Source organism: Cebus imitator, unplaced genomic scaffold (genome assembly GCF_001604975.1).
Source record: "Cebus imitator isolate Cc_AM_T3 unplaced genomic scaffold, Cebus_imitator-1.0 Scaffold334, whole genome shotgun sequence".
Classification (NCBI taxonomy): domain Eukaryota; kingdom Metazoa; phylum Chordata; class Mammalia; order Primates; family Cebidae; genus Cebus; species Cebus imitator.
Genome location: NW_016107649.1, coordinates 1684835 through 1697912, shown reverse-complemented (window position 1 = coordinate 1697912; position 13078 = coordinate 1684835). Strand labels below are relative to the sequence as shown.

Below are 13078 nucleotides of genomic sequence, written 5' to 3'. Positions count from 1 at the left end.
CCTTGTCTTTTCCGGCTGAAGCTTGGCCTTCAGGAAATTCCTTCTGGACAGCACTGTCCACTGTGGATCAGACAGTCCTCTGGACACCTTTACACAGATGGAGCAGGCAGGGGGAGGTCCAATTGGAAGCTCTGTTTCCTTGTCTGAAGTAAACACACTGCCGAGCACTGGGAGCCCTGGCAAGCCTATGCTCCCTTGTGAGTTCTACCCAGCACCCAAAGTGTGAGAGAAAAGGCAAGTGCTGGAGTCCCACAGTTCCCCAAACTGGGATGACATGAGGACTCAGGATGGTAAGGCTGGTCCCCAGTGAGTCCAGGCCAGCAGATAACACTGCATACACCACAACCAGAGACTGCACTGAGCACCCGATGTGCCTCAGCACTTAGTATTTTTCATAATGTAAGAAACAGAGGATTAGAGGGAGTGAACGACTTCTCCTGAGAATCTGAGACTGTGGGATTCAGTTCTTGGTGTGACCATTTGCTCCATTCAAATCCAGGTCCTGTGACTTGGTAGCCAGCTCTTTGTACCTCCTTGAATCTGGGGATGGTCAAGGGCTTTTGAACCCATCTCCACACCAGCTCCTCAGAGGGCTTTATTGCCATCAGTGTGCTTTTTCCTCCATCATCTCTGATGTTTGCAGGGCTTAAAATAAGAAGTAAGTTGTTCTCATTGGACAACAAAGAGGCTGTAGGTAACAGAGCTGTGAGCTGTGGAAGCAGCACTTTGCAAAGATGTGCCCTGAAAGTTCCAGATGATCACTATAAAGATTCAGGAAATCTTCAAAAAGTAGTATTTCCAAAAGATGGACTCATGTCAACAGATGCGCTGGTTGAAAAGGTGGTTTCCTGCACCTCACCCCAGACCTACTGAATCACACTGGGGGCAGTGGAGACAAGCGATCCTATTCTCACAGAGAGATGAGAGAATTGCTGCATGAAAGAACTGAAATATACCTTGATTTTAACACGTAACTGACAAGACAAGAGGCAAGACCTCAATGCTTTAGTCCTATTGAAAGCAGAGAGAATGAAAACTCGACCTGGGAGAGCTGCCCAAAGGTGACCACTGGTGGTCATATTCTCCTGTGCTAACTGAGTCCTCTTACTGCTGCCTTGAAGTGTGAACAGAGAAAGCTCCCAGTGGCCACTCCCTCCTCCCTACCAGGCACCAGAGAGGATGGAGGCAGGAAAGCAGGGAGAACCTTCCTTTTGCCTGGGAACAAAGCCAAAGCATTCTCTAGGAGAAGCTGGGCCGGAACCAGCCCTATACATTGACTTTGCACCTTCAGTTCCTGCATTCAAGTACCTCTAAAATAACTTCCCTGTAAATAAAGCAGCAACTGGGCTTTTGAAATTCCAATCATCATCCATCATTCCTCTATTAATTTATTCAAGAACTTTTATGAACTATCAAGTGCATAGTCCCTCCCCATTTCCTACTGACTTTAATACACTCCTCAACCAGTACCTCCTAAGGGCATCAGCAAGGGGAGCAGGTAAACCTAACATTGAGTGGTAAATTGCTGACTTCTGATCTTTTCCTAAAAATGTAACTTAGTAAGAGGAGGGAGACCAGCCAAGGGAACTATTAACTGGAACGGAGGAGGGAATAGAAAGAGGTTATAGAGACAGAGAGAGAAGCAGTGCTGGGTAGAGAGACCGGCTCTCTGAGACAAAGCCAGTTTCCCAGGTCTCTGCTGATAAGGTGATGCAGTGCCTATGTCGACAAGTGCAGACTCTGGAGCTGGCTGGGTTTGAATCCTGGCTCTGCCATTGAAGTCTGTGTGACCACAGGCAAGTTACTGGACCTCTCTGTGCCTGTACTTTCTTATTAGTGAAAGGTGGATAATAACAGCATCTACCTCTTAGATTGTCCCGGCACAGGATGTTAAATACATCTTAGGAAGTATTATGTTTGTCATTGTGATGATGTGAGATACCTAGAAAATAGTGGTAGACAACCCTGATGGCAGAATGAGCTCTGCCCCAGGTGGCGGTCATGGACATGTAGAGTTTGTGGTAAAGCACAGATCTCTGTGGGCAGGGGTTATCTGGGAGACTTCAGAGAGGCGGGGCTTTTCTGTGGAGTGTGAAGGGAGTTTGAGGTGGAAAGCACATCACAGGAAAACTTGCAGGCAGGCAGGGACGAGCTAGGAAATCCATGTCAGGTCAAGGTATGGGATAGGCTCTGTTACCAGCTGCAGAACTGGTGGTGAGCCCATGAGTGAAAGTGATCAATGCTTATTCTTTAACAAAAAAACTACATGATGAAGGAGATGAACTTCACAGAAGTGCACCAGGTGGCAGGTGCAGCATGATGCCCCAGAACACCTTGATGACCCCTCTCCGAATAGCATTTGCCATATAACCAAAATTACTGTCAGTGCTTTGCATCAATTAAACATTTGGTTCTCGCAACAACGTTCTGTGATAAGCTATATTCATCTGCATTCGGTAGGTAAGGACTGAGGCACAGAAAGGTTAGCTAATTTGCCCAAGGTCACACAGTAATTTTATGATGGAGCTAGGATTTGAACTCAATGTCTGCAGAGTCCTTACTTTTAGTCACAGCACGGTGTCTTAATAGCTAAACTGTATTAAGAGCTCACTGTATGCCATACTGTAGTTTGCTTAGTTCTCATAACAATCCTATAAAGTTGATACTGTTATTATTCCCATGGTACAGGAAAAATAAAACCCTAAAGCTCAGCAAGAATATGTAACTTCTCCAAAGTCACAAAGCCATAGAGTAAGTGGCACACTGTTGTACCCAGGCAGTCTGACTCTAGGGCAGGCTCTCTTAGTTCCTACTACAGAAACCAGCAATAGAACCATCCAGGAGAAAAAGGATCAGAAGCAGAAGAAATAATTTCTAAGCACACTCAATGGTTAAAGAGCCCTACTACAGCAGAAAAATTGAGGTGGGGACAGGCTGAGTGCTAAGAAGGAGGTCGTGAGACTTGTCTTGAAGGTCACTGGGATGATTCATCGTTCGAGTCAGGCAGAAAGTACAAGTTTAGAACATTATAATCATTTATATTTCTTGAGAGGATTCAACCTATAGGAACTCTGAGAAAGTCAGATATGGTGATTTCTTCTGCTCTTGCTCTAGAGACTGGTCTAAAAAAAAATGAATTCCTAGGTCACACTACAGTAGCAACTCTACTTCATTTTCCAAACCATTTCATTGCAGTTGCCTGGCATCCACGGGGCACATGGTGCTGACCCGAAATCTGCAGCCTTAAGCTCAGCTCCAACATTTAGGGCTATCTAAGCAGGGAACCATGGTGAAAAGACTTCTCTAGCATTAACAACTTTCTCAAATGTTCTTTTCAGAGTCTTCATGAACAGGAACTAGCTGGTGAAGAGTCACTGAGACAAAAACCAGCCGGTATGTAAACTCTGGCTTGGCAATCTCTTTTATAAGCCTGCTCAAATGATATGTGTTGCAACTTTTTAAAACATTGTAGCATACATAATTCAGTCTCCAAGGGCATCAGGGTCATATAGTACAGCGTGATTTGCAAAAGTAATTACTAGGAAGCTCCATTCTCTACCAGATGACAGTAACTGGGTCATAGCAACATGTAAGAACTCCCTTCCCTCCCCATCACCATCACCGTTCCTCACATTCCTAGGATTTTCCTGTAGCTCTCTCCTCAGCTGCTCTCCTGTGTCACCAAAGAGCCTACCTCTCTGCCCAGCATCCAGAAGCCTTTCTTTTTGCCTTTACAAGAAAAGTTATTTCACTCAGGACTTTATCTTTTGAAGCAATCTAACCACAAGGCTCAAGTCCTCCTCCTCTGTTTCCCACTCCAATTTTCCCACCTGCCTCTAAAGCGGTGGTCTAGAAAATACAAGACTCAGCCCTTTGGAGAGTTAGAGGCAGGTGAAGAGCTGTGAATACTGACACAGCCACCTTCAAATCCCATCCTGGGTGGACCCTGCGCAGATGTCAGGGAACAACTGCAGGCTGGGTGTTCCCAGGACCGATACTCATGCTCCCAGCACAGCAGCCCTTCAAAAGCACAGATCCGATCCTGTCATTTCCCTCCCTAGAACTCTTCATGGTCTCCTTTGGCCTTGGAACTAAAAGCCAATCATCTGCTCGTGACTCACCAGGCCTTCCATGCATTTCCCACCTGATCTCCTGTTCCCTTTCACTGCATCAACACCCTGCCCGTCGTCACCCTTTGTTTACCTGGGAGACTCCCACTGAAGTCTCAAGGTCTATGAACTCCGGCCCTGTTAAGCCTCCCATCCATTCCCCAGAGCATCAGGGATTGCTTTTCCTGGGTTCCCATTTCCCTTGACACTTATCCATTCACAACATTTGTCCCAAAGCACTGTAATTATTTTACTTCCTATTTGCCACCCCCAGTAGAGGAGCACTTACTTGAGTTCTCCTTATCTCTGTAGCCTGGCATCAAGCCCAGTTTCTTTCTCAACCAGTGAGCAAACAGATGAAGCACTTGAACATTCACGTTACAGCTACACCTTTCTCAATTCCTATTGGGAAGTGTCTGCTGGCTGAGTGGCCGTACCAACCTTCTAGAAAGAAAAATGTTTTACCCTATCACATTGTGATGGAATCATTTCTTCAGGCATGTGTGACTTCATCTAGTCAGTCTAAAAGAAATAGTAGGTTGCCCAAGAAGGCAGGGTTACCCTGAGGTCGGAGTGGAGGCATCTGTTAGAGCCTTTCACAGTGCAGTGTCCAGTGCTTGAAATGAGAATTTGACCACATTTTATTAACCTCTTAAAATACTGATGGGAAGATCATACCACTGTTGGTTTTCCTCTCTCCCTTTCTCTTCCCCTTCTTTTCTTTTCTATTTCAGCCTTCGTTTTGTTAGCCCTGTGGGATCCACCCTCCCTTTCTCCCTCCTTCCTTGAAGTGGCCTATAGCACAATCTGTATGTTCCATGCTCTAAAACAGGTATCATTATCTCTACTCCATCCTGACAAACCCTTAAACTTTTCTGCACCCTATGACAGGAACAGAGCCAGGAATGTGCTTATTTGCTATTTTGAAAGACTTTTGCCTTTTAAAATCAAACTACTAGCCACTGAATTGCAGCTCCAGGCTTCTGGCAGGTTCTTCTAGGGCTCAGGCTGCCAGCTTCCTCAGGAGCAGTGGGTGACTACAGCTGTAAAAGGAATGTCTTCCTGTTCTTCTGAGCCAGGCTGTTTATGACTCATGGTGACATTGTGAGAGGGTAGCCCTTGGGGAGGAAACCATTTCTACATCTAAGGATTTGATATTCCAAAATTTTTCCAGGTGTGATTTCATTAAAAACAATCATGATGACATTAAATCACCATGAAAACATGTTTTTTATTTATTATACATGGCCCTCTGTGTTCTCAGGCGGCTAGAGTCATTTGGGAAGTGTTAATGAATCAACCTATCATCTGCAAAAGATGGATTGACCTTGGTACTTTTACAAAATTGCGGAAGTAAGAAATGGCCATAGAAAGGCCCAGGCACTGGGCCCCAGATATCCAGAATGTTAGTTGCAGTTAAGAAGATGACTCTCCAGGAAAATGATGAAAGGAAGCCACAGGAAACGTTACCTTCAACAGGACGCCACATGGAGTTGTGCGTTCTGCTCGGTGTGTTCGTTAAGCGAGGTGTTAGAACTGAGCTCTGATTTTCACGGTGCGATTCCCCCTTTCTGAAGCCTGGATGTCACAGGGAGACAAAGGTTCTAAAAGAAAAAAAAATTAGGTCAGGAATTTTTTTTTGAGTCACCGGACCAAATCTTTAGCATTTGGAATAGAATCATCTTTAAAGATGGGATCAATATTTATATTTATTCTCAGCACACCATGAATTTCTACCCAAGTGACTGGTCAGTTACGTAACCTAACTGTCCCTTTGAATTTATATGTGTGTATATATACACACATACATATATGTGTGTGTATACATGCATGTGTGTGTATATATGTATACGTGTGTGTGTGAGTGTGTGTGTGTGTGTATACTGTTGTCCTTCTTTTGGCATCTAAGGGGTTGGTTCCAGGAACCCCTCAGATACCAAAATGTGCATATGCCGAAGTGTCTGATATTAAATTGTGTAAATTTGCATATAACCTATGCACATCCTTGCATATATTTAAAATTATCTCTAGATTATTTATAATACCTAGTGCAATGTAAATGCTATGTAAATAGTTGTTGTACTGTACTTTTTAAGTAATAGCGACAAGAATAAAAGTCTGTACATGTTCAATATGGACAAAATATTATATTACACATATATGTATCACATATGTATGTCACATTTACATACACACACATATCTCAGAGTTATTACCTTATTGGGTTGTTAGGAAGATTAAATAACGTTATGTTAATATTACTTTAAAAATGTTAATTGGATTATCTGGTGTTTTTTTCCTTTTAATAGTTTTTTTTAATAAATTTAAAACAAAGAAAATTGGTTTATTTATAAAATAGTATTGCATTTGAAAGGGCCTGATCTACCTCCAGTCCAGCAAAGATATTCTGTACCAGTCACATATAACCACTTGAAAGCAGGGACACAGATGCTGTGATATAGGCGTTGGCATTTTAGGAAAACTTTGTCAAAATTCTGTAGGGAAAAAGGCATGCACAATACCCAGAGGCAAGAAAAAGCATGGAGCTGCCTTAGGACAATGAGTGGCTGTAACGGAGCAGAGGGAAATAAGAATGTGGGAAAGATCCTGAGTCACGTCAGAATTCCATCAGGAAGTGAATTCTGGATCAGCTGATGGGCTGGCACAGAGAGGTGACTGATGAATGCACCTAAGTGAAAAGTATTTCAAAGGTTATGGTTAAATAAATTACATGAAGAAATTAGTGCCTGGGAAACCAGCCAAGAGGCTCGGCAGTCTGGACACGCAACCCTGGCCATGGAGTGAGATAGAAAAGAAGCAGAGGAAATGCTCGCCAAAGACATTTTGAAAAACACGGCAAAAGGGTGTGGACAGATGTCACTTGAGAATGAAGGACTGCAGTAATCCCTGTGACTCTTCAGGAGAGCACAAACTTGGAAGACAGTGCTTTTGGAAGGTCACAGGTAAAGGCCAGAGTTCAAAATAAAAGCTTGTTCTGGAGGTTTGCAGATAAGCTCCAAACTCAGTCTTAAGGGGACTTTTCACAGGCGACTGAAAGTGGATGTTTCTTAATGGTTAGAAGTAACACAGAAGTCAGCTGGCCGAGTTCTCCACTCCAGGTTTCTGAGAGTAATTGGGAAGGGGGCGTGTCTTGGAGCCTGGTGCTCTAAGAAGAGTCCTGATTGATTATTCTTTGGCTTCAAAGGAATAACTAATGAGAGACAAAACAGCAAGAGAGGGAGATTCAGGATGTCCAAATGCTGCACTGGATACACTCACATTTTCACATCTATTTAGTCAGAGTAAGGTTCCTCCCAGATTGGGTCTCTGGCTGCCAGAGTGGAAATCCTGCCCTTTCTGTAGGCCTCGCAGCCTGGGTGTGCTGGCCCTTTTTGGTCTGGGTCCAGGAAATGCCGTGCATTTCCCAGGTTGAGGAACAGATTTTTGGATTGTCATGGCTGTAGTCTTTCTGGTGCTGACATGTGGCCCTGAGTGCTCCGAGCCAGCAGTGGTGGTGGTAGAGTGAGATTAAAGACCTGGTGCTCTCAGCTGGTGTGTAGGGTAGGTTTTAAGCTTGACATTTAATGTTGGGAGTGTTTTGTTTTTTAAAAAATTTTCTGATTAACGTTTTTCTGTTTTGTTTGTTTGTTTAACTATCCCAAAGGTGAAGCCTGATGTGAATAATGTGAACATTTCTTGACCTATCAGCACACATCTACACATATATTTATGATAATCAGAATTACTATTTTACTGGCAACTATATGCCAGACACTTCGTTAGGGGTTTTCACGTACAATTCCAGCTCTTTAGCAATAATCCTGCAAAGAAAATACTACCTTTCATTTACAGATAAGCAAAGTGTGGCTCACAGAGTTAAATGACCTGTGCAGGTCAGAAGGCATTCCTCCCCCATTCTCTCTGGCTCCAAAGTCCATGCTCATAGTTATGACTTATAGTTTTCAACATGTGTTCCTGGTTGACTCATGAAGTCCCATTTCACGATTCTTGGAGCAGCTGTGAAGAGTAAGGAAGGCTGGTATATCTGCCTTCATCTTACTAGGTAAAATGGGGCTAACTTTGATGATTTGGGTATATGGATGGCTAGTAGAATAAATTCTCTTCCCTAGGCTTCACAGTCTGGTATTTGATGACACAGTGCTGCCCACTTTCTCCTCAATCTACACCTGCCATGTAGCCCATAGCCTTGGGTTCTGATGATTTTCTCCTTTGTGAATGACTCTTTCTGAAACCTGAAGAGAGAATAAGATCCCTTCACTGCATCTGCAGAGCAATTGCACAGCAGTATACAGACAATGCTGCCAAATTGCCACCTTCTAGCATATGTCACAAAACAAGCAAAATAGTAGGTATCTTTTGACATTTACTTGCTTAGACCAATAGAGAGAAAGCGGAGAGCCAATCCCAATGGTAAAATTGCATTGACCCCTTTAGTCAAGAGGAAGCCACACCAACCAGTCTCTTTTCTCCTGGGTGAAGTTAGCAGGCAAGAAGTTAATTTATGCATCTACTTAAGCTCTGACGCTGACAAACCATAGTTCCCATTAGTGTTTCCAGGCAAAAGTGGAATTGTTTGCTTAAACAGCTGTGATTAAGACCCAAATGTGTTGGTTGCAGCTTATGGCCAACTTTCCAGAAATGTCCCTGTAAGATAAGTGCTGTGTGGCTGGCAGTGATTTATGGGAAAGGAGAAGGGAAATCCTGGTTGTCTTGTACCTCCTGGGCCTGCTGATAGGCCTCTGTCTGTGACACTGATGACACCTGGAATTGGCTACCTTCCACAAAGTGCATCAGTGAGCCAGAAAAATCCAGGCTAACAATGCCAGGGGCAAAGAAAACACATTAAACTATCAGGAGTCAGACATCCCGAGGAGCAGAAAAGGACGTGAGTGCATCCAAAACACACACACAGAAGTTGAGGAACTGTCTGTTCCTCCTGATCCCCGGTAGTCGTTGGGGGAAAGACAAGGAATGTCACTTTCCAGGCTCTGAAGTCCTCAGGCTGAGAGGGGCAGGCATTTCTAACCCTCAACTCCGGGCCTTCTGAGGGAGCAAGGCGAGCGAGCCTCTAACCCCACCGCTATGTGGGTCATGCTGATGCCTGAGCATCTAAGCTGCTCCTTAGGTGCTGATCCTGTTGCCCTGGAACGTTACAGGGGAAGAAGTCTCAGCCACAGCCTCTATGTGCTGTTTGCCTATAGGACCATGATACTGTTCTAGGCTTCAGAAAAGAAGAAATGACCAATTGCAAGTGTGTACTGGGGGATTGTGGGCATCTTCTTGCTGTTCCTCAGCAAGCCAAGAGGGTTGCTATCTCAGGGCTTTCATACCTGTTTACTCTTCCTAAAGTGACATTCTCCAGATAGCTTCCTGGTTCACCCCTTACTACATTTGAGTCTCTGCTCACAGTTCACTGCTTAAGAAAGGTCTTTTGTAACCATTCAAAAACAAAACAAAACAAAAATCCTCCCTGTTGTCCTGTCACTGTTTCCTTACCTTCTTTCATTAAATTAAAATGTAAACTTATCTTTTGCCTCCAGCATAAGGATGAAAGATCCTGGAAGACAGGGCTTTGCTCCTTTTACTTACCCTGTGTCTCTAGCTCCTAGTGCAGTACCTAGAAAATAGACATTCAATAAATAGCAAAATTACAGGTAAATCATTAAATCAAGGAACAAACAAATGAGGCTAGCAAGGCTTAATATCAAAATACACAAGTTTCAGTGACAATGAGTCACAATGCATTTTTAGTGTAGATGGGTTTCACTGTGTTGCCAGGCTGGTCTTGAACTCCTGACTTTGTGATCTGCCTGCCTTGGCCTTCCAAAGTGTTGGGATTACAAGTGTGAGTCACTGCGCCCAGACCTGAATGTGAATTTTTAAGACACGTATTATGTTGAATAGAATTAAACAAAGGTTTACATAATTCTTTGATTTATTATCAATCATTTTGCCTTCGAACTTGATTTTATTTTAGAATTTAGGAATTGTACACCAAGTTCTAAAGACACATTTAACAATAATAACTAATATTTTTAATAGTACTTTAAGGTTTACAAAGTGTTCCCATTTGGCAATGATAGACTGGATAAAGAAAATGTGGCACATAAACATCGTGGAATACTATACAGCCATAAGAAGAATGAGTTCATATCCTTTCCAGGGACATGGATGAAGTCGGAAACCATCATTCTCAGCAAACTAACACAGGAACAGAAAACCAAATACCACATGTTCTTACTTATAAGTGGGAGTTGAACAAGGAGAACACATGGACACAGGGAGGGGAACACCACACACCAGGGCCTGTCAGTGGCTGGGGTCTAGGGGAGGGAGAGCATTAGAAGAAATATCTAATGTAGATGACGGGTTGATGGGTGCAGCAAACCACCATGGCACATGTACACGTATGTAACAAACCTGCCCGTTCTGCATATGTATCCCAGAACTTAAAGTGTTAAAAATAAAAAGTGGTCTCATTCATTATCTTATTCCATCTGAGATGTGTCAGGGTACGATGAAGAGACAATGGACTTTGGAGTCAGAAAAATGTTTCCAATCCCAGCACTGACACTGTCAAAGTGGCTTCAACTCTTTGAACCTTATTTTGCCATCTGCCAAACAGATGTATGCATACTGTTCTCATGGCCCTAGAACCTAACAGATGATGAATAAATGCAGCTGCTGCTGTTATTGTTACATTTGCTATCGTCACTGATTTATCCAGTATCATCGAAGAGAGGGAATGAGCAAGTATCACCTCCCTTGAGGCAAGAAAGGGAAAATGTGTGAACAAATACGCTTAGAGGCTGCCTGAGTGTTTGCCTCCATAGGAGCAGCAGCAGGAGGTGTCTGGAAACAAAACGCAAAGCCAAACACAAGTTTAGTTGGCGATATTGGCTCTCCAAAATTCCCGTCTGGGTTTCTTCATTTGGATTAGAACATTAGACCTCAAACCTACTTGATCATCAAAATCACCAGTAGAAATTGAAACAAAACAAAACAAAACAGAAATAGAGGTTTCAGAGTTACTTATTTAATAAATGAATAAATGAGAAAAAAAAAAAAAGAAATACAGGATTCTGGCCCTAACCCATAAATACTGTACTTTGGTTCACACGGGCTGAGACTCCAAAATCTCTCTCTCTCTCTCTCTCTCTCTCTCTCTCTGCGTGCGTGCGTGTGTGTGTGTGTGTGTGTGTGTGTGTGTATTCCCTAGGTGTGCATAATCCTCAGGTTTGGGGACCACTGAAATAGACGATTTCCAAGGGCAAGCCAAGAGTCTGCTAAATTACAATGGTGTTTTTGAGCCTGTTTTGAATAATTGAGTATTTTCAAGGAGAAGGCATTTTCTTCTCTATTTGAGGTTCCCCATCCATACCAGTCTCTAGAGAGAGGTGATGCTCAGGCTAAGGGTGATTCTGAAACTCTTTTTAGAAGCTATTGGAGAACATAAAAGGTAGGTAAGGGAAAGAGATCCTTAGAGGCTGGGTGCCCACATTAAAAGCTGCAGGTATGCTAAGACTGAAACTTACTAAGGTCACAGGAGCCTTTCCTCTTAGTTCTTGATGTTTTTGACTCGGCTCCTTGTAAAATCTGAGCAGAACTGCCTTGGTTTCAATGGGGAGTGATGACATCCTTGAATCACCATGTGCTTTCTAGGCAGGCATTTGTGCTTCAGCTGTGACTGAAAAGAGCACAGGGAGTAGGGAGTAGGCTCAGGTCCAGGTGTGACTCTCAGGCAGGCATTGATATTTTGTGGGATCAGATCCTGGGATGCAACAAAGCAATGAAGTGGGAGATACGGATTTGTTACTGACCTCACCCATCCAAAAGGCAGCTACCATCCAGGAAATCCTGTTTATATCTATGGGAGGAGAGTAGACTAGCATGGCAAAGAGGACCCTGGAGGCAGTGAACCCTCTGGAGGATACATACATTGCTGCATTGCTTTTCAGGAAAAAGAATGTACTCTAAGGCAGACCTTGTAAATATCGTACAGCCTCTGTCCTTGCAAATATTCCCAATGGACAACATGATGTGTCCAGAGTTAGAATCACATAAATTAAGATTAACCATTCTTCCAGGAAGCTTGTTTTCATCACAGAACCATTTGAGGATCAGAAAGTAAACAGGAAATTTGAGGCAATGCCATACTATCACGACAGAGTTTCTGTATTACTTATAAAAGTCACTTTATTCTATTTGCTAAGTACATTTTTATAAAGAGGAAATATACCTTAACATGCATTCTTAATTTAAGAAAATCTGCACAGACCTTTTTAATAGGCTGAGTTAATTGTGGAAGCTGAATGATGCCAGGATGAAATAATTCTTAACAAGGTTGATGGGTAAAACCAACCACCTAAGACAAACAGTTTACAAAACTAGGGGACAAATGTTATAGCTTTCTGAAATAAGCATTCAACAATTAGAATTTCCCAGGATAAACTTACGCTATTTTAGTATTTCACACCAAGAGTTCTTGGAATATATAAATCTTGCAATATTATGGGAAAATTTTGTGCCCTTTTAACACAGAATTTTAACTTTATGGTATAGTATACTTTATCTTTTCAGATAGAACGTATATTTTAAAGTAATCATTTTATAAGTATTCACTAATTTTTTTCTTATTTAACTGACAAGATAAAATATTCTCAATGGCCAGGCACAGCAGCTCATGACTGTAATCTCAGCCCTTTGGGAGGCTGAGGCAGGCAGATCACTTGAGCCCAGGAGTTCAAAACAAGACTAGGCAACATGGTGAAATTCCGTCGGTACAAAAAGCACAGAAATTAGCTAGGTGTGGTAACATGAGTTTGCGGACTCAGCTCCTCAGGAGGCTGAGGCTGGAGGATCACTTGGACCCAGGAGGTGGAGGTCAAGGTGAGCCAAGATCGTGCCACTACACTACAGCCTGGGCGACCGAGAGACCCTGTCTGAAA

At 43.0% G+C, this 13078-nt stretch overlaps 1 protein-coding gene across 7 annotated transcripts in view; it reads left to right on the top strand.

Annotated features, from left to right (window-relative positions):
* Nucleotides 1-13078, top strand: part of ADGRF5 (adhesion G protein-coupled receptor F5) — a 100197-nt gene that overhangs the window by 50339 nt on the left and 36780 nt on the right. For all 7 annotated transcript variants that reach the window (XM_017505153.2, XM_017505157.2, XM_017505154.2 and 4 more), the window contains exon 3: nt 3339-3393. In XM_017505153.2, coding sequence (XP_017360642.1) covers nt 3339-3393 — 55 coding nt within the window. The remainder of the gene's footprint in view (nt 1-3338; nt 3394-13078) is intronic.